Source organism: Hippocampus zosterae, chromosome 2 (assembly GCF_025434085.1).
Source record: "Hippocampus zosterae strain Florida chromosome 2, ASM2543408v3, whole genome shotgun sequence".
NCBI lineage: Eukaryota > Metazoa > Chordata > Actinopteri > Syngnathiformes > Syngnathidae > Hippocampus > Hippocampus zosterae.
The window spans coordinates 23,082,511-23,109,720 of NC_067452.1; the positions used below are offsets into that span (position 1 = coordinate 23,082,511).

At 43.0% G+C, this 27,210-nt stretch overlaps 1 protein-coding gene across 3 annotated transcripts in view; it reads right to left on the reverse strand.

The window, feature by feature from the left end:
- LOC127595580 (ERC protein 2-like) overlaps positions 1 to 27,210 on the reverse strand; it is a 175,269-nt gene that overhangs the window by 70,505 nt on the left and 77,554 nt on the right. For all 3 annotated transcript variants that reach the window (XM_052057192.1, XM_052057190.1, XM_052057191.1), the window contains 3 exons: positions 13,199 to 13,346; positions 9,414 to 9,575; positions 6,829 to 6,887 (listed from right to left, as the gene is read on the reverse strand). In XM_052057192.1, the coding sequence (XP_051913152.1) occupies positions 6,861 to 6,887; positions 9,414 to 9,575; positions 13,199 to 13,346 (337 nt within the window). In that variant the 3' untranslated portion in view covers positions 6,829 to 6,860. The remainder of the gene's footprint in view (positions 1 to 6,828; positions 6,888 to 9,413; positions 9,576 to 13,198; positions 13,347 to 27,210) is intronic.

Below are 27,210 nucleotides of genomic sequence, written 5' to 3' on the forward strand. Positions count from 1 at the left end.
CACGTGCCCACACACACAAAGACCGGCTTCCTATTAGTGCCTCCACAGGTGCGAGGATCTCCTCGGGGAAAGCCTTTTATGTGCTGCCATCTCCATAAACTCACAAAACACACTTGTAATCCACTCAGGATTTTTCTTTCTATTACTCTTTCTTGAGCTGTCCTTCACAAACGCGCATGCACACGTATGCAGGGCATAGTTCAAAATCAAAACTGTATTTATTAATCAACATTGGTTGTACTCAGTGCTAATAAGCCATCCCAAAATACTATCCCCCTTATTCCTTGGCCGCATAACCACTTTGTGTGAATTATGAGCACGACATCCGGAATGAACCAAATCAGCATTTTGTGTACAAGCTAACTGGTTGTGCGAGTCCACTTTCTTTGACAACTTAAAGTGTACCTTCAGCGATGCATTTCGAGCTATTGATGCAGAAAGGCAGCAATATTTTAGAGTTTGATAAATATGTGGTGTTCCTATTTTTGTGTCTAGTCTTGTATTTGCCAAAATAATACCCGTGGTTCATTTTAATGCACAGAGCAATTTTTGGACTGAATGTGACGTCAAGTCGTTGACCGGGCTGTCTCTTGCACCCACCAGTTGCTATTGAGTGATATGCCAGACCGCTTGCCAATAGATGTCAATCTGTTTCTTCTTATAGTCTTTTTTTCGCTCTGTGACTCTATGAATCCACTGCCTGAGAAGCCGCAAGCAAGTGCGTTACGCTGCCCACTCACCAACAGTGAAACGTTGCATGATCTGCCCGGCAGGTTAGATGGACATAAAAGTAAAATCCAGATTCGGATATCCATTTTATTTTTATTTATTTACTTTTTAAAATACAAACGCAAAGATGTAACCTGACCCGCAGGACAGGTTTCTGTCTTCGCATGCAGAAGCTGAGTCTCTATTATGCGCTGCAGCACCGGCCTCATCTGACACAGCAAAAGAGGCTTCCTCAGTGACGATTGACCAACATTCGATCAGTATTGAAATTGCGAGTATGACTTCGATACATCAGAATCCAAGCAAGAAAAGGCCGCGTTGCATTGGTGAGGCGGCCGGGCCAAGACAGCTTTCAATGCTTCTACGTCACAGCTCTGCCTTCTTGCTGGCAAGTATGGCTGTGCGCATTAGTTGGCATGGCGTCCCGACAAATACATTCCGCAAGCTATTATAAGTTTGATACAACCAGTGTAAACAAATTCGCCTTTGGGTCTAGTTTTTCTTGATACACCATATATATTTTTCTTTCCGACCAAAGGAATGCTCATTGTCACAACTCAAAAGTGAAAAAAATTCAATACAGTCCTGCTTTCTACTAACACCCACATCCAGAATTGTGATTATGATGAACAACTGCTGTAGCAGGCGGCCCGATAGTCGAGTGGTTTGCACGTTGACGTTGACAGTGCAGTGGTACCGGGTTCAATTCCAGCTCCGGCCGACCTGTGTGGAGTTTGCATGTTCTCCCCGGGCCTGCGTGCTGTTTTCTCCGTGTCCTCCGGTTTCCTCCCACATTCCAAAAACTTGCATGGCAGGCTGATTGTACACTCCAAATTGTCCCTAGGTGTGAATGTGAGCGTGACTGGTTGTTCGGTTCTGTGTGCCCTGCGATTGGCTGGCAACTGATTCAGGGTGTCCCCCACCTACTGCCCGGAGACAGCTGGGATAGGCTCCAGCATCCACCGCGACCCTAGTGAGGATCAAGCGGTTCGGAAAATGAATGAACTACTGTAGCAATGCATTCCAAAGTCAAACCATAATAACTGCCAGTTGGTGTCCCTGCGTGGATCCACCAGGTTTGGGTCAGTAAACACTGATGGGCTAACTAACCACTATCGAGCCAGCAACCTACAAAGCTATGGCGTCTACCACCAGCACAAGCCCAGGCGGCTCAGCACCATCCATTTAACTCCATTAAAGAAAGCTTTAGCGATGCTCTGCTAAACTGTTACGGATTCCACTGCTTTCGAGGCCGCATTTACACCAAGTCTAAGAAAGTCAACGAGCCAAAGCAGCTAACGCAAACATTCTGATGCTACAGTCAATCACACACATACTGTAAAACAGTAGTGTACCATGGCAAAAAAGAAACAGAAAACAAAAACATTAAAACTAATTTTATGACGTTGTGTGCCAGATTACAGGAAATTGTGAATAGGTGAGGTTTTCTGTGAATAATGGAGGTTAAGCTCAAACAAATCCATGACGGTGGATTTGCGACTGCCGAACTGCATTTATGTATTGTACTCTCCATTACTCTACTCCAAGAAAGCCAGTAAAAACAGGAGTAAACCTGCCTGTCTCATGAGGTTGCCAGCGTCACTTCCTCCACAAAACTCTCCTTTGTTTGCTTGTCCTGAAAAATAAACCCCAAAACGCTGGGTCTTGTCTGTCCTCATTCCTTTTAACGGACCTGCCTTAGAAGAAAACATGCCATGAGCATGTGTGAACGGTATATACAAAAGTATAAATGGTTGTGACACAAGGATGTAAATATTAGATGTCTTCTATTCGAAGTTCAATGCAGTGGTGAAAGAAAAGTCATTATAGCTAAACAACAGTAAGCAACAACATTTATACATTCATTTGTACAGGGGATACCCTAAACCGGTTGCTAGTCAATCGCAGTGCACACACAGATGAACAAACATTCACGCTTACACTCGGGACAATTTTGAGTGTTCCATTAACCTGCCATGTGTGTTCTTGGAATGTGGGAGGAAACCGGAATACCCAGAAAATATCCACACAGGCACAGGGGAGAACATGCAAACTCCACACAGGGATGCCAGAGCTGGAATCGAACCCTGAACCTCTGTACCGTGAGCTCGACACGCTAACCACTGGACCACCAGGCCACCTTCAAAACAATATGGAAAGTCTTAATATATATAAAACTCGTGAAACAGGCCAATTACAGGATTGACACAGAGACATGTTCAACCTCACATTCTCAACGAGGTCAGATTGTTGCATTTGCAATGTTCTGATGCAGCATGTCTGACAATGCACAAGCAAAATTCTGTAAAGTGATCTGTGATATAATTTGAGAACAAATGGCTGAAAATTATAAACTAAAACAGGTGTTGTTTTCAGGAAGTTGTCGAATCTGTCAATAACTATTTGAGTTAAAAAGAAAGTGCAAGTCTCTGAACTGAGGGGGAGGCAAAAAATAAATTTACATGCCCTGGCTATACTTCAAGTGCAAATAAATTAGCTCAACCTATACTGCTCGTTCTAACTGACTATTCCGGTCTGGTACTACTTCGACTAAGTATATAATAATAATAATAATAATACATTTTATTTATAAGCGCCTTTCAAGACACCCAAGGACACTTTACAATAACAAAAAACACAAAACTATACTCTCATTATAAAAGTATTTTCATTGGTGCAAAAAGAGAATTGATCAGAGGGTCCGTTCCAATGTCAACTCCAGACAGTTTACAATCCTTTCCAATACCATCCTTTCCATGTCATAGAAAACGGACATGGAACCATTCATCCATTCATTTTCCGAACCGCTTTATCTTCACTAGGTTCGTGGGGCGTGCTGGAGCCTATCCCAGCTGTATTCGGGCAGTAGGCGGGGGACACCCTGAACCGATTGCCAGCCAATCGCAGGGCACACAGAAACGAACAACCATCCGCGCTCACACTCACACCAAGGAAAAATTTGGCGTGTTCAATCGACATGTAACCAATGCTTCCAATTACGTGATAATAAGTAGTACTGGTCCATCCTTCGCACTCTAAACAAAGAAAAAAATGGTCAATAGAAATATGCGAAGAACTTACTAAGCATTACATAACACTGGAGCTTGGGTTTAAGTTATGACTTATATTTTTAGGCTGCGTGGCTCGTTGTCATGGTTAAGATAATAAATCATGAGCAATTCTTGGAAAGACAAAATGAGCAATGGCCTAACAAATATGCTATTTTGTTAAAAATGTCACCCATATTTGTATTTGTAGTCACAGAAGGGATTGAACTATACAGGGCTTTACATGATTCAGCATGTATTTGACCACCAAACTCTTTCTTGCTAGATACCACATCAGTAAATGCCATCCTCAGCAAAGCAGCACTGCAAAACCGACTGCTCATCTTTGGTGTGAAAATGGCACTGATCATTTGGTGGGAATGAGAACAGGTTCGCTCAATCATCTTGCCAAACATATCATGAATAATAACCATCTACGCAATTTCTGCCTTTCAAGGTTCAATCTATCCAGTTTCCCTATGAGCTTGCAAAAATTGACTCTGAGGTAAATGTTTCCAAGTTAAAAGTAAGTGTCCATTGTACAAAAAGCACTACCGCTCCGTTATAAACCAAGAAACACTGATGTAGCTTTTTCTTGAGTCCACTTATTCTACTTACTGGTTTTGTAGCACCTTCAGGGCGGTTTTGATAAACAGCAGCCCTTGGCCTTGGGTTGAACCAATCAGATTCAGGCTTAAAGCAAGCAAAACAATTTCCTTGACACCAACTCAAGCGCATTCCAGAATATTAAACAGTACCGACAGTCCCTTTCGCAATGAATGCACTTTGCCGCCTCCTACACACACAAAGAAACACACAGGGGGAATAATTACGGATATACTGTACATCATGTGAACACACAAATGCTGCATTCAGTAAAAACAAACTTTTTGACTTGTTTTGGCCAGAACAAACCCGTCCCCACTAGAAAAGCCTCTGAGCTTCTTTTCTCTCCATTCAGTACACAAAAGTGGGGTAAAAACAATGTTTCCAGAGAATCCCGACACACTGCTTCACTTTTTGGACCCAATTTCTCCTTCACTTTTTTGCTCCACCCCTCCTCTAGTGTGCTCTCTGCCAAAAAGGGCATTCTTATTTCCTCCGAGCAGGGGGGTGTCTTGGAGTCCAAGAGGGTAAACAAAACCTTGGTAATCACCAGCGAGGCATACGCAACCAACCAGCCAATCAGCATCCAGTGTTCTGACAAACTTCCACATCCCTACCTGGATGCTCACAACAACCCAGCAAGCAATTCCATTCTCAAAGCTCACTTTGTGTTGAATATAAAGGGCGGCCTCACATTGGGAGTCAAGGGAGCGTCTGTCAAAGAAAGCCTGGCTGCCTGCAGCACACATACGATGTCCGTGCGGACACACGGAACCCTGGCTATTTCTCTGACTATTTGGCTATCTATGCTGTCATCTCCGTTTGTTCATATTAGGGAGGGCTCACTCAGGGACAGGATATGGGGATTAGGTCTGGCCTTATTGCGCTGTAGCTACACACCACTAAATAGCTCCCATCTGTTCTTCCATAAAGGGTAGCTAACACACGTTAGCTGTGCTCGCAATGCACACTGCCTGAAGAACAGCAGTGGATAGATGAACTGTACTGATATTGCTAGCCACAACACTATTCTGCGCTAAAGGCTAATGTGACTGGCTTATTGTATTAGATTGGGATAAGAAGCACCAACACACACACACACACGCACACGTAGACACACCACCAGCATATCTGATTCAAGATAGTGTAGCAGCAGGCTAAGCCAAGACTCAGACTCCTACGTTTACCTTGAAAGAATATAGCCTATATTAGAGAGCTGCCGAAGGAAAAACTGTAGGTGGGAAGAAAAGGATGGAAACAAGATGGAGAGACGGAAAGAGGGAGAATTAGAGCAGTATGGTCGTTCATGACGGTGAATCCCGACACTGCATGCCTTTGCGGCACACATGGACTACATTACAGGCGATGTCGACTGCTCGGGCACTGTACGTCGTGCTTGGTAATGCTCTTGTGCACAAATACACACGTAACTAAACCTATCATGGCTACACTGTGGAAAGACAAACCATTTTCTCCGACACACTAACAGATTTGTAATCCCTAAAGCACCATGAGGGCAAAGTGCATAATGACTAAGTCACTGAGGTTAGAAAGACAATCCGCTTGTGATGGTCCACCTGTGGGTTATTGGTGGGAATTAATGACATTCATTGGAAACTATGAGTAGACGGAGCTGCTTGCTTTTCGCTTCAGTTGGCACATACTAACATGGGCACCCCTTCTTCTCAGGCCCCCTCAGACATGTATCTCTTCATCCATGTTAGTTTCTGCTTGACTCTTTGTTTTAAACAAGTTCCAAGCAAACCATAGCACATGCCTCTTTTAGCATGCCTGTGTTGAAAGGCATTTTGAGTCCATGAGGGGGATCGGGAGGTGGGGGGGGGGGTGCTTCGATATAAAACTCCCACAACAATAATTACCCTTTATGACTCTGCATTCTTCAGTTTATGCTTTTTCAGCTTGCACTCTTAAAAGACATCATGACTGTTCAGTGTTGTATTGTAATTAACTACCCCACACACGAAAACACAACAGGGTGGGGTAGCACGGTAAAATTTTACTATGGGTGAAAAAAGTCAAGACTTGGAGGAGACTGACTTGTCCATCTCTGGTCTGTGTCACTTTGTCGTTTTTATCACCAATGGACCCTGGTACACCCACATTAGGCTGCTCAGCGCATTTAGATCTAATAGCGCACAGTTGCCTATATAACCATGCAGACAGTGAATGAAAAGCACTTTGAAGAACCAGCCACATGTACCTTCACCATAAAGGCAGCCATAAATCCCTGAATGCTCTTTAGTCAACAGAAATTCATAAGCAATGGGAAAGGTGCTGTTATACTCCCTTTGGCAGAGTTGGGTAAGGCTGTGGTTACTGCGGTCAGATCAACATTGCAGGCCAGTGATTACGCTACCTTACCGTAGGCTATTGTGTAGATGATCGTGAATCAATCTGGACAGGGTCCACAGGTTTGGGTACTCACTTTGTCGACAATGTTCCAACGTTGACACCAAATCATGCCCAAATGCCCTCTTCGTCCTCCTGGGTATAAACAGGGTGGATACATCATTGTCAGTGAACCGTTTCAAAAGCACACTTTTATTGCACAATGCGCAAAATGAAAGTTTTTTTTTCAAGCTGCTTTTGCATATTGTGACATTCTTGTTTTTGAGCAGCTATGACACGCTTGGTAAGATCACCCACTCGGCAGTTGCCAAAGTTGCTTTCTGTATGTAATGTGCTAGTTAGCCAAGATGCTAAATGCTAACATGCAGTAACTGGCTGTGACATACCCCCTAAACAGAACCAGACCTATAATGACTCATTCTGGCAGGTCAGACACACAGACAGACACCCTCTCGCACACAAACAATCAAGCGTGCCATGTGCAATTTCTCACAGATCTAAAGAAAGCAACATGTTTGGGCCTAAAAAAAAAATAATTAAAAAAATAAAAGAAAGGGTCGTGCAATTCATATTTTGATAAACACTTGAAGAATGTTTTCTATTTCCTACGGTGCCTGCTGCCAAGTGTCTGGCAGTGGAGCTGGCATGGCTAAACGAGAACAACATGGACACAAATACGCCTGTCAAAGCGCACACTCTTCCTGCTAAGCCACGGGCGCCGGGCTATATCTCAAGAGGATAAACACACTTCCACTGCTTGTCTCCATCAATTATATTTCACCTGTACCTTGACAAATCACAGTATTATGGGTATATGTACAGTGCTGACTAACTGCACTTCGGGAAAAAGAAAAAAAAAAAACAATCTGAGACAAAATGGTGTGTTGTCACTCACAACAAAGAGGGGCCAAAACAATATGTATCATTTTTCATTTGACTCCAAACAAAAAAACAACCTCCAGAAATTGATGGTGGCAAGAAGAAAAAGAATGAAAGGAAGAGTAGAAGGCCATGTTGAAGAAAAGCAAACAGAGTAATTCATCATCTAGATGAAAGAGAGAAATAAAAGGAGGTGTGGAGTTTTCTGTTTAGAGGGAAAACAGTCTCAGTGCGGGGACTTCTGTGACGTTCAGACTGTGTGACCTGACATACCCCATCAGCACTACATGTACACAGTCGCGTGCACACACGCACACACGCACACACACACACACACATTCGCTCCTTTGGGGCTCTGTCCTAACCTTGGGGTGAAGGCGCAGATATGAGGAAAAGTCACGTGGCAATAGGCTGACCCCTGTCAAGACATTCTCTTGTTGTTAAAATGTGTGTGCTTTGCACGAGAGGAAGTGTAAAACAGTAACAACTAAATAATAGGCTGTGTGACTGTGGCTTGGGAATCAAAGACAATGTCGAGACGATCTCAAATTTTAGTTGATGACCTGATCAAACATGCTCACACATTGTTCTGCACACTGTCATCTATTTTAAATACAGTATAAGAATAAACAAATTTTAATCAAGTTAAATGAGTCCTCGTTTAACTTTCTCCTGGATGTCAAATTAAAATCTGACATTTAAGCTACTCTTGCAAAGAAAGGATCGAACGATGTCGTTGGAATCGTAGAAATATACACTGATGCATTTATCAATCCATAAACCGCTATTTCAATAAACCAATTCAAGAATGTAGATGAACTTATCATTTTCTTATTGTGCACTCTATTTTTAATAGCAACTGTGGTCATAAATTCCAATTAAATATACAGCACAGTAACTGTATTTTGGATTTGCAAAGCGGATAAACATTGCTGTCAAGGGTTTAAGGTTATCTGCACTAAATATCATGTATAATATTGTACATGTATAATATTATACAAGTGAGAGTTTTAATTCAAACTGATGCAAATGGACACATCCATAAACACTTCTGTGATCCATTCCACAGCTCAAACTTGAAGAGCCGGCTTTCGACAGGCAGTGCCCTGTGCAGATTTCATTTGATGTAATTGAGACAGCAGTTCCAAAATTATGAAATCAATTTTGAAACATTTAAAACCACATATAAAAGCAGCCCGCTTGGATTTCGACTTGTGGAAATCCCCAGGTATTCATCACAAACCACCAGACAATCATTCATACTTTCTCTTCACTCTTTGGACTCCAACCTGATACGAGAGTTCAGGGCTTTGTGATATTCTACCGCCTTATTCAATATTTTATCATCGGATGTCAAACAAAGTCAAAGGGAGAATATTTGAAAAAGTATCATGAACATGAAAATGTCAATATATACAGTATATTTTTTGTCCTTGCTCCAAAATATTATAGTTTGTGTTCTCAAAAATAAGTGATGCAAACACTCAAAGTGTTGAATGATGTCGTGTTGATACGAAATACAGTGCAATCCTCAAACAGGCACGCAAAGTTTTGCCTCAGGCGTGTCTGGTACTGACGACCTGGCAGTGAGTAATTGGTAATGAGAAAGATTCATGATTTCAACTAATTTCACACACAAATTCCAAATTCCCTGGCTTGGCTGCAGGTATCAACTTTGAGTGAGAGGACCACAGAGGAGTGGTGTTGTCGTGAATGATGAATGAAATGTTTGAAGACATAAACTTGACACTGATGTGCATTGATGCGGACATTCAAACTGACCTGGTCCATAGGGGATCTGTGGTTGGCATGCGGGGGCCCTCTTGGGAGGCTTCTGTGATGCATATTCGACGAGTGCAAGTGAACGGAATGGCGAGGGTGATGTTGACTGTGAATCCGATCTTCCTCACAGTTATCAGCCATCATCTTCATTCTGTTCTGAGTCTGCCAGAATTGAGGGGGGGGGGGGACAATTTGGTTATTAGGTTGATGATGGGCCTTCTCGAGGGTAAAACATGTTGAAAGTCATCAAAGAGGTTCAAAGTAGCAGTGCTGACAACACTTGACAGGTGATGTATGGGTTAAGTCGCAGTGTCTGATGGAAACAACATAAGTCTGTCAAATATTATCCATTTCACAAAGTACCACTTAAAAGGATAAGACAAACGACAGTATGGAAAGTTAGCAAACATACAAAGCCTGAGGCTGCAGACGTTCTCACACTTGCATTTTAAATTCCATCGACTAGAAATTGTGCTCAAATATCAGGCGTTCTGGAGGGCCAAAAATGGCATTCCTTGCGTGTTTGTGGAAGAAAGCGTTTATGCGAAATAGGCTGTCATTCCCTGAACATTTTTACACTGAAGAGAGATAACAGTCTGCGCTGATGGACGTTAGGCTGACTTGCGCGAAGCCATCTGTCTACAAGATAGACATAGATAGAGTGTGTGCAGATGTAATGACAGGTTCAGCCCTACATTTTCTCCATTGAAAATACTTTCCTTGAGGGTGGACTTCAGAGCTGTAGGTGCAATCGTATTGAGGCCGAAGAGTATTCGAGGGAAACACACTATGCGCATGCTATCCAAAATGGTGTGACATTTGTTGAAATGAGAGTCAGCCTTCATTGAAGGGCCACAGATAGAAGGTCGATACAGGCCTGGGGACCCTGCCACTGAGATAAGCAGTGAGTGCCTAATGACTGAGGAAATGAGGCAGGCAGGATCACAAGAGAGGATGCGGGTCATATTAAAGAGCTTGGCCATTCAAATGGAGAAGAGCTACTTAGATAGATAAGGCAAGAACCTCGACACCATGGTTAGGGGAAAAAGGGTGAGTGGTAGGAGGGCTCAGAGGGACACTAAGAACCATGATGCTCACAGGTGTGATTGGGGGAGGTTAAAACAGTGGATACCTGTCACAGAGACACTTATATACTGCACACAATAGTGTGCTAAAACACAAAGCCCTTCAAAAATATGTTTTACTTATGGTCATCTCCCACTGTTACTCTCTGCCTGATTTGATTGTTACATCACAGTTCACACATTCCAAGTGATTATTCCTCTAAAAAAAAAAAAAGAATGCAACAGACACCGCATTGAAAACAACGTACATCTCTTGTCGGTGCTGTACTAGTTCCAACTTTCAACATGTAACTAAACTTTCAGGGATCACCAGTGTCATTGAAAACTAAAAACCTACTTGTTTTGCACAATATTTTGCAAAAAAAATAGCAGCAAACACACCGCAAACAGATCTGAAATGGCATCCAGCCCTCACTGTGAATTGAGTTATGTGAAACAGATCCAGGTGGCACAACTAGCTGGGCAGATCCAAGCAGTTTTTGGCTGAAAACAAAACAACAACAAACAAACAAAAAAAACAGTGCAGCTGTGGATGTAAAAATCACAGCTCAGCCCACAGCTAGAGCTTGGGTCAAGCCCCACCTAAATCTGAAGCTTAACCTGATTAGTACACAACAACATTAACACATGACTCAAGATCAACGACACAGCTGAGGAAAGTCTTGAAAAGGTTTTTCCAGGGCTTTCCTCAGTTCTCTAATCAGATCTGTTTATAGGCATCTGTGTGTGTGTAAGTATACATTCCTGCCCAACATTACCCATTTTTCCTAGTCAGAGGGATTCAGACACAGTGACTCCGCTTGAAGCAGACTGATTGTATTACATTGGTTCTGTCCCATGGTGCACCTCTGAAAAAGCAAAATTCATCTTTCCACTGCAGAGAGAAGCATTTTGTGGGGATGGATGCTTCAATCTCTCTCAGTCCCAAAAGGTGGATATGGGTAGGACTACAAATGAGTCATTTCTCAGCTTGAAAGAAACATTGATGCTTGGGCATCTTTCACAAGGTTAGGGACCACTGTGAAAAATCCCAAGAGGTAACATATTGTTGGTCCTGACTCTGCTGAGGAAGTCTAAACATTACACTTTCTGTGTGGGGGAGTTACTGTGAGTCTTTGAACCTCAAATGGTAGCTGGGTATCTAAGAAAGCACAGACGCACACACACATGCAGGCACGATACGCCAAAAGTGGTTGATGGGGAGGTCAGACGGGGCACAGCTATCTGGAAATCTATCTTCTCCAGATCCTTTTGGCCTCAGAGTCCCATAATTCGTTGGCATTTCCTGGTCGGTTTCTTTCTACCGGTGGCTATTGACGATCTGAGAGGGAAATCTTACCCTTCACATATCTCACTGGGTGCAACGACAACTACTTACCCTACAGCCGCCGTCACATGAATAAATTTAGTTCTATGCTTTAAGGGCCTTGGATAGTGGTAGGTGGTCAATGCATTGCCTGGTAAATGAGTGAAATGATAATTCTAAAGGTCTCTCTCTCTCTCTCTCTCTCTCTCTCTCTCTCTCTCTCTCTCTCTCTCTCTCTCTCTCTCTCTCTCTCTCTCTCTCTCTCTCTCTCTCTCTCTCTCTCTCTCTCTCTCTCTCTCTCTCTCTCTCTCTCTCTCTCTCTCTCTCTCTCTCTCTCTCTCTCTCTCTCTCTCTCTCTCTCTCTCTCTCTCTCTCTCTCTCTCTCTCTCTCTCTCTCTCTCTCTCTCTCTCTCTCTCTCTCTCTCTATATATATATATACACAGTATATATTATGTTTGTGTGTGTGCTGTGACTCTGTCAGAACATTGGAATTAACAACCCTTCATTGTATCTTTCTCCTTTATTGCAGATCAAATACAGCCCATCTCATCGCAAGAAATTACCGTAACAGGAAAACATGATGAATGCAACGGTGATAAACAGGTAATGAGATTTCCCTGAATTCCTTTTAGTGCAGTGCCTGGGAATTGTTTACGAGGCAGATACAAACATGTCGGTGGGTGCACATTTACCACTGCATCTTTCGACTTTAAAATGCTCCATGATTCCCAGAAACCCCTCCGATTCAGGACACAGGTGACTCCCTGCTGTTGGATAATTACTGTCTGCGTTCATTTTGTTTCCATCGGCCATGTGGTTTGACCAAGACCTAATAAACAACATACCTCGGCTGGCATTGGGTTTTACTGAACAAAAAAAAAGGTCAATCCCGGAAATAGGTGATGACATTTAACATCTGTTCCACCAGAAGCTATCAGACAGGACACTCCGCTAATGACTCATCCATGAGTCAAATGAAGGTCTACATTACTTAGATCTAATTGCACAAACACCACTGACGTATCAACTTCAGTGACCATTTTGCCTGAATGTGGAGCCCCTTCTGGGTTTGTCGTGTGATGACTGAGCACAAAAATGTGGTTGGAGGTGGAGGAGCCAATTCTGTTTACAAGAAATTATTAACTTCTGCATGTTCTTGGTTTGGGAGTACAAAGTTTGCCCGTGAGGCTGCTGTGCAGGCATGGCCCGGCAATGCGCAGCAGGTTTGAATTTGCCATTCCGCTTTGATTTACAATGCCGCAATGTCCTAAATTGTGACCACAAGGCCAGGCTCCACATCAATCACATGCCAGTCACCCATTTAGACCACAATGGCTGCGTGTCTGCCACATTCTTCATATAGCCTGGTGCGCCGTGTATGCACCGGTTGTACCTGTTGTTTTAGTTGGTGCATGAGCCGGTCCTTCTCCCGTTTTAGAGCCATCACCTCCTCTTGGGCTTTCCTCCGCTTTGATGGAGACAACTCCAGCAGGGCTATGTTAGCATCCTTCTCGCTGATAGCTGCCAGTAGAGCTTGCTGCCTGAACAAACACAGTAGAAAAATGGCCTTCGAATATTAATTTCAGAGATGACACAGATGTCACAGACATCTCTCCACATCTCCATTGCAGAGACGTCTTTCAAGTGCTCTGGTATCAAGAGCGTGACTTGTGGCCACGTAATAATGTAATGAAGTCTAACAGAAAAGCAATGACATCTTTCTTGTGTCACTGTTCAGCCCTACTCAATTTGTCCAAATCTACAGGTGCAGAGGGAACGAACGTAATCATGCGCAGACAACTCGACATTCAAATCTACTCCCCGTATCCAGGGGAAATAATATTCCTAAAGGATGTATCCCAGGGCGACCCGGTGGTCCAGTTAGCGCGTCAGCCTCACAGTTCAGAGGTACAATTCTAGCTGCGGCCTCCCTGTGTGGAGTTTGCATGTTCTTCCCGGGCCTGCGTGGGTTTCCTCCCACATTCCAAAAAACATGCGTGGCAGGCTGATTGAAAACTCTAAATTGTCCCTCGTGTGAGTGTGAGCGTGGATGGTTGTTCATCTGTGTGTGTGCCTTGCGATCGGCTGGCAAACGGTTCAGGGTGTCCCCCCCCCCGCCCACTGCCCGAAGACGGCTGGTATAGGCTCCAGCACCCCCCGCGAGCCTTGTGAGGATATGAATCAGAATCATCTTTACTGGCCAAGTATGTCGAACACACAAGGAACTTGTCTCCGGTATAACACGCTGCATTAGTATCATCATAAACAAGGACATGACAAATAGGTATGGAAGGACATTGTCGGATGGAAAATGGATGGATGTATCCCAGAGAATAAACTGGACAGTGTAAATCCAGTGATGACAAACATACCATTTATGCGCACTTCTGTGAACACACACATCAATAACGATTGACAAAAACACGGATTTGGTCAACCCCTTTCTAACATCCGTTGTAACTATCCCATGTTTCAAGAAAGTCTTTATACAAGATTGTAGTGTGCCTGTGGGAATTGCTGAGGTTAGAAGACAATGATCTTGGATGAGAAAGCTTGTCTCACAATCTCTGATGAGGTTGTGGTCAGGACACTCAAGTTGTTGTTATTGTTGCTGTTCCACAACAAACTCAACCAAGCACGTCTTTATGGACCTTGCTTTTTGCAGCCAAGTTTCTGTTCCTGTTCACCCCAAAAATCTTTTGTTTTGTTTTGGTGGTTTTCTTTGGCCAGTTTCGTTATTTCGACCAGGGGACGTCATTGATCATTGTGAACTGTTCATCCGTGAAGCCCTTTGAGACTCTTTTGTGATTAAGGGCTGTAGAAGTAAACATGACTTGACAAAACAAGGTGCATTTAAATTAAGTTCAACTAAGGCTTACACGCTGGATTCTGACTTTCAACAAAATGTTTGCCTGTGCCTTTCAGATAATTTCTCTGAAGCTGGACATTATGTGTTGGTAGTGGCTAGGTGAAATGAGATGATTAGATTTGTGCTTATGGCTGCAATGACAGAAACAGTTGCCTCTGACACAGAGGAGTCTCTGCAGTTTCTCTCTTGGGATGAATTTTTATACTCCATACACACTGGTGGCAATTACTTCAACAGCCCATTCTGCATCAGTACCTACACACAGGAAAGTGAGCTAGTTAGTCAAGAGTCTGCAGAAGAAAGCGGACTTAGATGGCCAGTGAGTAAGGGGATAATGATCAGAAATGATTAGAACCGAAGATGGTCTTTTATTAAATTCAGAAGGGACTTTGGTTGATTAATTACAGTAATCAAGAGTTGTGTTTTATTACATTTGAACAAATACAAGAACACCAGTTGAGAAATATGACTGACAAGGCTTTGACAAGAAACTTCATCTGATGGATGTGGTGTCTGCTGCAACCGGGTCCAAATCGAAGGTTTTTCTGTCTTTCTTTCTTTCTTTCTTTCTTTCTTTCTTTCTTTCTTTCTTTCTTTCTTTCTTTCTTTCTTTCTTTCTTTCTTTCTTTCTTTCTTTCTTTCTTTCTTTCTTTCTTTCTTTCTTTCTTTCTTTCTTTCTTTCTTTCTTTCTTTATTGTGTTTATACAAATGGGGTCAATGGTGGATTTTCCTGCAATCCAACACTGGAGTAATAGTCCTACATTATATATGCTCACAGACAAAAAAAACAGCATCTGTTGATGATGAAGCCATAACCTCCTTGGCAGAGGTAATCAGGAGCATGTCAATGCAAGGTAATGTGTGGATTGACTTTTGTGGAAGAGGAAGAGAGAGGGCACATTCAAATTGCACTTTGGGCTCAATTAAAAATTGACCTGTATTGGAGTGTTTTTATTCCATGATTTAAGTCCCTGCAGTAATAACTCAATTGCAAAAATAAACACACTGAGCCCCGACTAAAGTCTCGCTGGCCTGAGACTCTCCGTTTGGTGTTTTTAGTACAATTATCCTTGCACCGCATCTGGATTCTCCCGTTCAAGAACATTAATAGGCCGCTGTGTGTTTGTGTGCACTCACATGGTTACTCCCATTCGTGCCGGTATTTGTGTGCGCATGGGTGTGTGTTCTGACATGTGGATCGGCGCAGCTAATCACACCATTAATCACGGAGCAGCTCTGACGTGACACTTTTCGTCTCCACACACCTTCACTGTTATTTCTTTTAGTGCTCACTGTAATGGGAACACATACAAACTCTTGCGCATACAGACCAACATCGCACCGGAGTTATGTGCGTTCAGCTGAACCTAGCCTACGCCAGACCACATTTCAATATTGCGCCGGTGTCATTACACTTTTACCCTCTGAACATCTCTGAGAAAATACAAGTCACAACATTAATTGCCCACTGTCCGAGTGTGTGCTGACCGTGTTAACTTCTGTGGTGAAGGTACGGAAGAGGATTAGGGCAATGAAGAAGAAAAAAAAAAAAAAACAAGGTTGGCAAAATTCTCACTTTTATCTCAGAATTCTATGGAAGAGGATTAGGGCCAATGAATGAAGGACTCTTTTGATGAATAAACATATAAAATGTTGAGCTACGATAAAATACAGTATGAGGTTAAAGAAGGCATCAGTGCATCCACAATCATGAGCTTGGCCAGCAGCTTAACTACAAACAATGGGGATGATTTCTCTTCAAACCCAGTCGAGCAATCTATTCAGCTATTCAGTCTGGAGGCTCAGGTCATGAAGGGCAATAGAAAATAGTAAGATAAAGGTTTTGCAGTTTATCTTATCCGAGAACCCGTCTGAAAAATCAAGATTCATCTCCCGACACCCACTGAGTCAATTACCGGTAATCAAATATTGCTACAAAACCATAGTTGAAGAGGTCTTTTCAATCACTTTTAAGGATTGTTTCATTACAAAAAGAAAATCATCATGATGTCATACGTGAGTAAGTACGTTGCAGCTTGAATGAAACACATCTGGACCTTGGAGAGATTCAAGCGCATCAGGTTCCTGCCCCTCATACTGCAAGCTAACGCTCACTAGAATTGCATTTGTTTCATTATTGATCGAGTCTTTGCACCCTTTGAGAATCAAATCCTCCCCTTCAGTTTGTAAATGAGCTGAGGAGAGTACAGCGCTGTCTTCCTGTGGGGTGCACTCAGAGAGGTGCCGCAGGGGCATGCTGACTGATGTCTTCCTAAAACAATAAAAAGGATCATTATTATGATTAGCCAGCCAATAAACTCTGTCCCCCACATCCTCAATCAATGAATCTGTGTCCACTGAATGAAAAGCGTCTCAGTGTGCTGATTTTGCTCTTTGAATCAAATGAATTTGAATGACCATTTGGGCCCCAATGTAAAACACCAGGATTCATTACGAGGCTGACACACACAAGACAAATGCTTGTTCACGTTTTACAAAGTGAACAATTTTGCTTTCCGACCCTCGGGTCTCACTCCCTGCTGAACTTACACTTGGCGTGTCTCTGACAAACAAAGGAGTATCTTCATTTCCTGACCGGTGGAAAGGGTGACAATGAAATGTTGTCATGACAAGCGTGTGATCGATCTTCATAAAAGTCAGACCCTGTGCTCTCAGAAGTCATTAGGCGCTGTAATAAGAGACAAGATAAACCCTCTTGCTGAGCATTCAGAATTAGCTCTTCTTTTTGTTTTAGTTTTTTTCTCTGGAGTCTATTCGCTAACAGTTTTTGGAGTAAAAGAATAAACATAGACCTCATATGAAAAGCTGAGTCTCTGTGCGCATATCACATGTTGATTTCAAGAGTGCACATAAGTCTCTAAAATGAGCACCACATACTGTAGTTTGGACTGACATCTTAGTTATAAGGGGGTGGATACCTTAGTTCGAGTACTTTGTACAACATGTGATTCCAATTGAACTGTAATGGGCCCAGGACATATTGAGACCTTCGGTTCTCCATCGGTGGGAGATGGATGGTTAGAGTACATGACCGTGTGACTGGAGGTGAAAGGAAAAGGAGTCGCAGAGGTCAGAAATGGAAGGAAAATACAGATGACATAAAGAAATAAGCGGGTAAGGGAGATGTGAGGCGGGGTGGTATTGAGGACAAAAGGATGACAAATGAGGAGATAGGACTTAGATGAAGACACCCTGGCTGTGGAACTGCTGTTGACAGACTGCGATGTCACAGGGTAAATCAGACACGAGCAGGCCGGACGCACCTCGGAAAGAATGAGGCTTAAGAAGGAGCCAAACAAAGGGAACAAAACTTTAACACATTCATATTGGTGGATGGGGAAGGCAAAGCTAATCAGACACACGTGAAAAAACTGCTCATGAAAAAATAAGGCTCAGGATGGAAAAAAAAAATTATCTGAGCAACATGAGAGAAACCGTAGATTGAAGTAGTGGAGGGAAAGAAAGAAGTCAAGGTAAAGATTTAAGAGTCCGAATTTCTCCTAAATCAGCTCAGCGCACTTGACGTTGTTATTTCTTGGCGTCACAGTTGAGGGAGATGTGTTTATAATTTGTGTTATGACTTACTTGAAGTTATGAGTGTGGAGAGTTAGCCGGACAGAAACAGATGCGTTCATGGGATGCCCCGGGGAACCATCAATAGTGGCCCTGAGAACGGCGCACTTTAGCCTGTCTCTGCGTGCGTTTGCGCTTTCATGTCTTCCGTGAAAGTGTGATATATTCCTTCAGCAAGATCACGGGGAGCCAACTAAGATCACTTCCCAGAACATTCATTATAAGCTCTTCTAGTTTGTGATCAAGACTCTCCACCTCTTAACTCTCCACCTTTGCTGAGACATTCCATGGGGATTTTATGACTGTTACATGATTGCAAGTGCGTGACGCTATAGTGTGGGCTGGTGGCGTTATATGGTGACTTGGCAGGTGGAGGAGTTGGGCGGGGATATTATGGGAAGGGACATGGTTGACTGAAAATATTATTTCTCGACTTAAAAGGCCAAGGGCGTACAGAGAGGAAGTCTATTTCCAGCATTAGGAGCATTATAGCTTAACTTTGAATGGTCCTTACAAAGAAACGATTTATATCTTGAGATGTCAAATGTCGTGTCGTGTTCAAATGTATGTAAAGTGACTCCATCAAAAGTCATTGCATCATTCCCTCTTGAACTGAGCTGTACTATATCGCATCAAATTGTAACCCCACTGGGTCGAACTGAATCGGATCATTCCACTTTCCAATTGAGCCGTCCTTGAATCGTTTTGCACCCCACATATCAATCTTTTGTGGAGGGATGCACACCCCTAATATGAAAAAGGGGGGGGGGGGGATATACAGTATATTACTCAGAATAAAGAAATAAATAAATAGAAAAATATGTTACTACATCGTAATCCTGTGCTTCAGGTAAGAATGCTCAAATGTGAGCTGCCAAGAAACAGCCATGACAACAGATGGTTCCCCAAAACTGGGCCAGTTTGTGTGTGTTTTCACTTGACTAATAAAATATACAACCCACTTACTCCGCTCACTCCCACTCCCTCACTGGTGCTCTGACCAGCTGTTCTAATTGAAAGGGTATGTATCAGTTTTACAGCAACAAGAGGGAAAACATGAGGGGACAAAAATCAACAAATCTGCCAAAAGTAGCCAAATGTTTAGAGTGGGAGCAGGGACGAGGAGAGGTGGCTTACTGCTCCCAGAGATGAGCAGGACCAGACGGGCCATCGATGCATTCCAGGCGGGAAGCGAGATAGAGAGACACAAACACAGAGCGGGACCAGGTGGCCTTGTGTGTACCAATGCAGATTAACGACACGGCGAGAGTTTTCTAACATTTGCCTCCAAACTAAACTATTAGGTCCAACTATTGACACTATTTATCATACACACCAAGATATACGGAAGCACTTTATTCAGCGAGTTTTATATGACCAATTGGAGGGGAAAAAACCAAACATGAAATGAAAGCATCAATACAAATGACATGTTTGAGTAAAAAAGCTTGGCGAAAAAAAAGTCATGATAAATAGATGAGAGATAGATGGAAAAATACATGCACGGTCTCGCACGGATGAGTTCCATTTGAAAGGTCCAACAAAATTAATATTAAATGCTGTCAAATGTGACATTTGTGCGAACTACAGTTCACCATCGAAGTATTTCGGTTTTAGTGTTAAATTAAGAAAAGGACAAATTATACGACACACCGAATGTCTAAATGCAGTTGAACAACCCAGGTAAGAATAAAGTGCAAGGTAAAAAAGAAGGAAGAAAGACAGTGGCGACTAGATTTCTCCCATGCAACCCTCCAATACAGCCTTACATGGAAGGCATGGACAAGACACAGCATGATAATTATTCAACTGCAAATGTGTTGGTTGGTTTATTTTTCCACTGAGGACAGAGCCAGGTTGTCTGTGGTCTTCATGCTGAATACATCCTGAATCCGACTCCACATCTGAAGCAAAAATGTCAAGATTGAGATTGTGATCTTGAAAAGCAAATAAGCACACAACCCAAAGCTGCTGCTTTTATTCGACAGCAGCTCTCGCTTTCAGGTTCATTGTATCACCCTTATAGGATCAGCAAAGGCTCGGGTGGATCCTTGCTGTAAACCTGAATAAATAAATAGTGAAAGCTCGGTCGGACACCAAGGAAGTGAAGTTTGTGAAGTCCCCTCAAACTTCCGTGAGAGACTCTGCCTTTTATATCAACTCAAGCATCGCATATGTAAAATGTTTGTCCAAGTGTCTGACATAGCCTGGCACGGGCCTCCCACACAAGCTATAAAAAATTAAGTCTGACCAAAAACTTGCCAGAAAAGCAATTTCTTAAAAGGAAAGTTGGTTTTATCATTTCTCAGGTTTTGTTCCCTAAGTAATACACCATGTGTAGTGGGAGCCTCAAAGACCCAGCAGTGGTTCTTGTCAGCCGGGAAGCCGCATTTTGATAGTGTTGCCAAATTGCAAAGATTAACAAATAGCATGTAAATTCCCTAAAACCCAAAGAGTGCTGTGAAAAAAAAAATACCTTTGATTTTACTCAATTTTAGTGCTGCACAAAATCAAATCATCTTGGTGAGTCATGGTTGAGTATGGCTGTCAAACTACTGAAAAAAGAAACATCCAAGAGAAAAACGGGTGCCTTTTTGCCCCATCATGTTTTGTAACTGCAAAAAAAGATCACTTTTGAAGATCACCTGACAATATAAAATCACAAGGAATTGAACTAAGTAGAGTGCAGACTGACATGAGGGCAAAATAATCCGAATTGAATGAGCACCATATTGTACAGATTGATAAACATTGACTTCATATGCCTGAATCGTGTCGTTCAAGCATTATTCACAGACAAATTGAAGAACATGGTGGAAAAAAAACAAAACAAAACATTCACAAAAGTGAAAATGCTTCATGGATCTGTGCATCTCTTTCTAGATATAAGATAAGATATCCTTTATTCGTCCCACACTGGGGAAATTTACAGACTGGATCTTTCCTCGAAGGGCAATGCAAGGGATGTCGGCCTATATGACATCTAATGTCCGCGTTCGTGAAGCAAAATCTGCTCAGCATCCTATTTAAGACATTTCTTTGCTGAAACAGTGCTGACTGCTGGCCTATCAAAAGACACATGTTGAACAATATATCGGCAGCAGCCCGGCATGGCGGTCGACTTGTTCGTATATCGGCCTAACAGTGCAGAGGTGGAGGGTTCGATTTCGGCCTTCCTGTGTGTGAAGTTTGCATGTTCTCTCTGTGCCGGCGCGGTTTTCTCCGGGTACTTTGGTTTGCTCCCACATTCCCAAAACATGCATGGCAGGTTAATGGAACACTCTAAATTATCCCTCAGTGTGAGTGTGACTGCAGATAGTTGTTCGTCTATGTGTGCCCTGCGATTGGCTGGCAACCAGTTCAAGCTGTCCCCCACCTACTGCCCAAAGACAGTCAGGATAGACTCTAGCTCGCCCACGACCCTTATGAGGATAAGCGGGTTGGAAAATGGATGATTGGATATCGGCAGCAGAGGAGTGACTGTAAAATATTCCGCTGTGAAAGAAATGACAAGTCCATTTCCTTCAGGTTTGCATGACTTCAATGCAATACTTTCAAATAAGCAGGAGGGCCACTGCAATGAGACTGATATTTTCATCTCACCCTCCATCGACACCTAATCAAAACTCCTTTTGTATCTCTGGTCTTGAAAGAGAGGCACAACAAATCATTGAGCGGCCTATTTTCTGCTTTGGGCTTTTACTTGCCCACAATTATCTAATATTGCCCACTAATATTAATATATTATTATATATTATATATCCATAGTGACCAATGCTCATTCCGGAGTGGGGCAAAATATTAAGTTTAAGGGGGTTATGCAAACGGGTTAAAACAGCAATCTTTGGTCTAAGTACATGTTACCCAGAATCCTTCAATTAGCTTCTTTGCTTTCCTTGCTCCCCATTCCTCCAGCTTTTCCTGTCCTCCAAACTATATCACTCACATTGGAAATACCCTGAAAACTCCTAACATGGGGCCCGAAGGCCTTGAAACATCATGAGTAAAGAGTGGTGTGGTGCCATACCAGAAGCATGCAGACCTACACTAAAATTGCACATGTTCACACACAGATGATGAAAGACTGGTCCAGTCTCACAGCTCCTGAGCGCGTCCTCCGAGCTCCAATTGTAGAAGCAGGGAGTGGACCACGGCTGAACCACAGCCATTGTGACATACAGGACGAGACGCACACCGGTTTAGCCCCACAAGTTCACCAATTCCTTAGATAATGCTGTCCTGACGATATGATCCTTGTTTAGTTGTGGTTTGGGGTAAAGGGACAGATGAGTATCTGTGTGCCACAGTATGCAAAACATCCCAGACAATTATGTAACCAACAAATGTGGTCACCGGAACACATGCTCGGTCTCTGCCCAGTGCAAGCTTACTATGCACTGTCCTTTGGTCTGGATTCGCCGCAGTATTACTGTTTTGCTTGGAGGTGGGACTGTCGGTTTTCCCGTCAGAGAGTGAAGGATAACTGAGTTCACGCGAACATTCATCCCACACTATGCCTATCACAGCTACAACCATTTGGTGTTACGTTCATTTAGCTGTTGAACACCCGACAACTGAACCATAAAGAAAACCCTTTAATCCTCTCAATCAGCTGTTCCAAAAGTTGGACAATTTAGAGGTTAACCAAGACTTAGAGTTCAAACTAATAGCATTCTCATTTTCCAGGGCTGGGAGGGTTGCTTTTGAAATATATTCCGGTACAGTGTCCTGAGGTGCCTGTTCAGTAAATCTGCTCAGAATATGAGGCAAGCACCATAACATTAAAAAAATGGAACAAAGAATACTTTTAATTACCAAATATGCTAATGAGGACAAAACAAAAATAAATATTGCTACACTATAGACTTGTATGCAGTATGGGGATGGGACCAGCCCTCAAATAATAAAAATGAATAAATCAGTGATTCTCAACCATTGTGCCACTGCTGGGTGCATGAGTCTAGGAGCTCTTGCGTGTGTGCTGTGACCTTAGCAAATTTTCCCTTATTTGTCCCCAAAATCATTGATTTATAACATACAACATGTGGCAGTGAGAACACTCATCGGGGGCGGCCCGGTAGTCCGGTGGTTAGCACGTCGGCTTCACAGTGCAGAAGTACGATTCCAGCTCCGGCCTCCCTGTGTGGAGTTTGCATGTTCTCCCCGGGCCTGCGTGGGTTTTCTCCGGGTGCTCCGGTTTCCTCCCACATTCCAAAAAATATGTGGCAGGCTGATTGAACACTTTAAATTGTCCCTTGGTGTGAGTGTGAGCATGGATGGGTGTTCGTCTCTGTGTGCCCTGTGATTGGCTGGCAACCGATTCAGGGTTATGCCTGGAGACAGCTGGGATAGGCTCCAGCACCCCCCGCGACCCTAGTGAGGATCAAGCATTTCGGAAGATGAATGAATTAAATGAACATTACTCATCTTCTATTAGGTGGCAGAAAGCATACAGTTGACGTGGGTTCAATCAAGGTTGGGAGTCACCGGAATGGATGGATAGATAGACAAACCAAATTCATCTTATAAAGGCAATGTTTGTAGCGGTAGCTTCAAAGCTCACTCCCCTTGCACACACACACGCACGCACGCACGCACGCACGCACGCACGCACGCACGCACGCACGCACGCACGCACGCACGCACACACACACACACACACACACACACACACACACACACACACACACACACACACACACACACACACACACACACACACACACACACACACACACACACACAAAGCAATCCGTACTGTGCAAGCTTTTATAGGTCAAACTTAAAAACAAAAAAAAAGAAAAAAATCTTAAAAATCTGATGTGCAAAACAAAGGAAGCCTTTTTTTTTTTAATTAACATAAAAATTACATTTAGGGACACAAAATCATCTGTGATTGACATTTGCTGCAGTGTAATAATAGTAGGTAGGGAAAAGATTAATATAAATGTGCAAACTTCCAATAAATCTCTCAGAGTATTTACATTTTCAAAAGACCACTTCCACAACATCATCAAAATATCCCACTATTGCAGTTATCTTTCAAAATAGACCCGACCCCGACACATGTGGTCCTTGGTGGCTCCCTGGTGCCAGCAGGCATCATATCGGCGACCCCTGTAGTAATAGCTTGTGTTGAAGTGCATTACAATCAAAAAGAATATCTAATATTCGGACCGAACAAAATTTGAAATTCCACATTTTTGCGACACTGAAAACTGTTTTTATTTATTTTTTTTGTGTGTACAGCACTTTGTGTTCAGCAATGGCTTTTTGAAAGTGCTCTCTAAATACATTTGAGTTGAATTGCTGTTGAATTTAGTCAATGTTATTTTGTTAAGTGCATGCATTTAATAATATCAACTGGAAGCATTTATTATGTGGACGTATAGACGACTTCAAAGATGAATTTGGAGCCAGATGATTTTATTTTGTTCAACCACTATAATTGAGTACATTCCAAAGATTTGCATCAATACATTTCAGTCAGAAAAATCATTAATATGGCCACCAAAACTATATATCAACTGCATAGTAAGAATGTCTTTTGAGAAATGCCTCAAGCTCAGAAAAGGGAATGCCATTACTTGGATATGTGCACCTCCGTGTATATGCTACGCAAAGCATCTTGACCAGCTCTGCTTTGGGTTGAGGCAGCATGAACAGCGCATCGTGTTTATAGACTGAGACACAAACACAACCAGACCACATTCGAACGAATATAGACTTCATTAAGTCTACATTACAGTACGAGTATTCAAAGGCAAGAATGAAACACCAAAACGCTGCAATAAAGATACAGATGTGAAAAGGCAGATGCAGGGTTTCTCTCACACACACACACACACACACACACACACACACACACACACACACACACACACACAGACCAGCTTGCACGCGCGCTCGCAGAAGATGAGATCAGGGTGATGATTAGAGGAGCACGAACCAGGTCTGGGCAGGTCTGCTGCATATTTAAACAGATCAGGGGGATCAGTGGATCAAAGAATAACGTGATTAGCACTTGCTCTTTGAATGAAGACTCGCTACTATTTCAATGTCAATACGAATAGGAGAACACTTGGAAAGAGACACATACCTAAGTGCGAGCCAGTGAAATCCCTGGAATCATCACTAATACATTGTAGGACACACACACACACACACACACACAGTATAGCCAGTGACACTGCTCTATAATCAGTGTAATTTATATGTAGGTAGTGCAGACAGATGATATGCCTCTGGTGCACTCGGTCTTGTCATTGCATTTTGCTAGTACGGTGCGAATTCCTTACAGAGGCATAGTTGTCCTTATAAGTATAGTTAAGTATAATAAATATGGTTCATGTGAAGATTCAAAGATACTGGAAGAAGCTGTGTGTCTTTTTATACTTTACAAGCATGCTGCTGAGGCAGCACGCACACGCACGCCTCATTATCAGCCCGAGTTGACATTTCCGACTTTTGCTTCATGATGTCGCAATGTCCACAAATGTGTGTCGATGTAAACGTACGCACAGTCGACGTGAACGCAGACTAAACTCAGCCATCGAGTACTCAGCCAGCCCCCCCGCACACCTGTTCTAAGGTCTGGGTTCTAATTAAGAGAACCGGTAGTTTGCAGTCTCATGCATGCTCATGAAGGAACCACTGATTTCCACCTTGATAACACACTCAGGCACAGCCAATTAAGCATGCTCCCTGGGTGGGTTACATCACCGTTACTTTAACAGCAGCTTCCACTCAGGTTTTCTGCTGTTTACTGTAGAACTGTTTATGAGCTGCCAGTTTGGTACTCGTGGTTAGACGTTGCCACTTGTTACACCTTGGCATTCAGAACAGAATGGAAAAAGCAAATGATGGTGCCTGAAGTGATGCATTGAGGTTCTTTTTAATCCGTACTTTGAAAAATCTCTTGCGCTCACTTGAAGTGTTCCCCGCGCTATTTCAAACCCAACACAGAACAGATTCTTAATACTCAGCACTGTAGGTCAGCTCCATCCCATCCAAAGTACATAAATAAACATGTACTTTCCTCAATGGCTTATCCTGTTCGGGATGACAGCTGAGCTGAAGTCGCTCCCTGGCGACTTCACTTGAAAGGTGGACCACACCATGGACTGGTCGCCAGGCAGTCAGTCACCAGGCACACATCGAGACAGATGCTAACCCTCTTTTGCGAAGCATCACCGAGTTGGGTTCAGTGAACCCTCTCTGCCTCCATCAAAGGCAGACTAATGTTCTACTACAATGTCAGTGACTGCACACAAACACAATCACACAAAAGTGGGATCCCACGGGTCAGGGTTCAGGAATCTCCCTAATGGCGGCCCCTGCTTTCAGGCTTGTTTTTCTGTCTTAAAGACGGGACCAATCGAGCAACGGCAATGAACAGGCACAGAATCATGCGGTCAACATAACATTGCAAATTAATAGCTGCAATAGTTACTTTAACATTAGCCAATTTGAGATTAAAGGGGAAGTCAATTCAACAATTTCCCCCAAACACAACAATGATCAGTGCGGAATGGTGACACAGGTGTGTTTAAAGACTAATATACAGCAGCTTGGGAATGCAAAGAAACAATGAAATCCTACCATTCACGCAACAGTGGCAGTTTTTGATATTAAGTACCGGTACTGTACTTGGGAAATTCAAAATGACAACTACGGGTGACGTAGATGACAAATGCTGCACTTTTATCAGCAGTTGAGTCATTCGAGGAGGCGGCTTGGCTGAAACCAGACCGCTGTGTTTTGCTGTGTGTCTGGCTGTTTGACATCTCAGCTAATTGTCTGTTTGCATGCATCTGAGCGTGTGTTTATTGTGTGCTAATCTGCCAAAGTGACGTGCCAGCACACTGATGTCAGCAAACCGAGGCCCTTTGAGCCTGACCAACAAACCGTTCCAGGAGGAAGACCCAAACAATGCGCTGAAC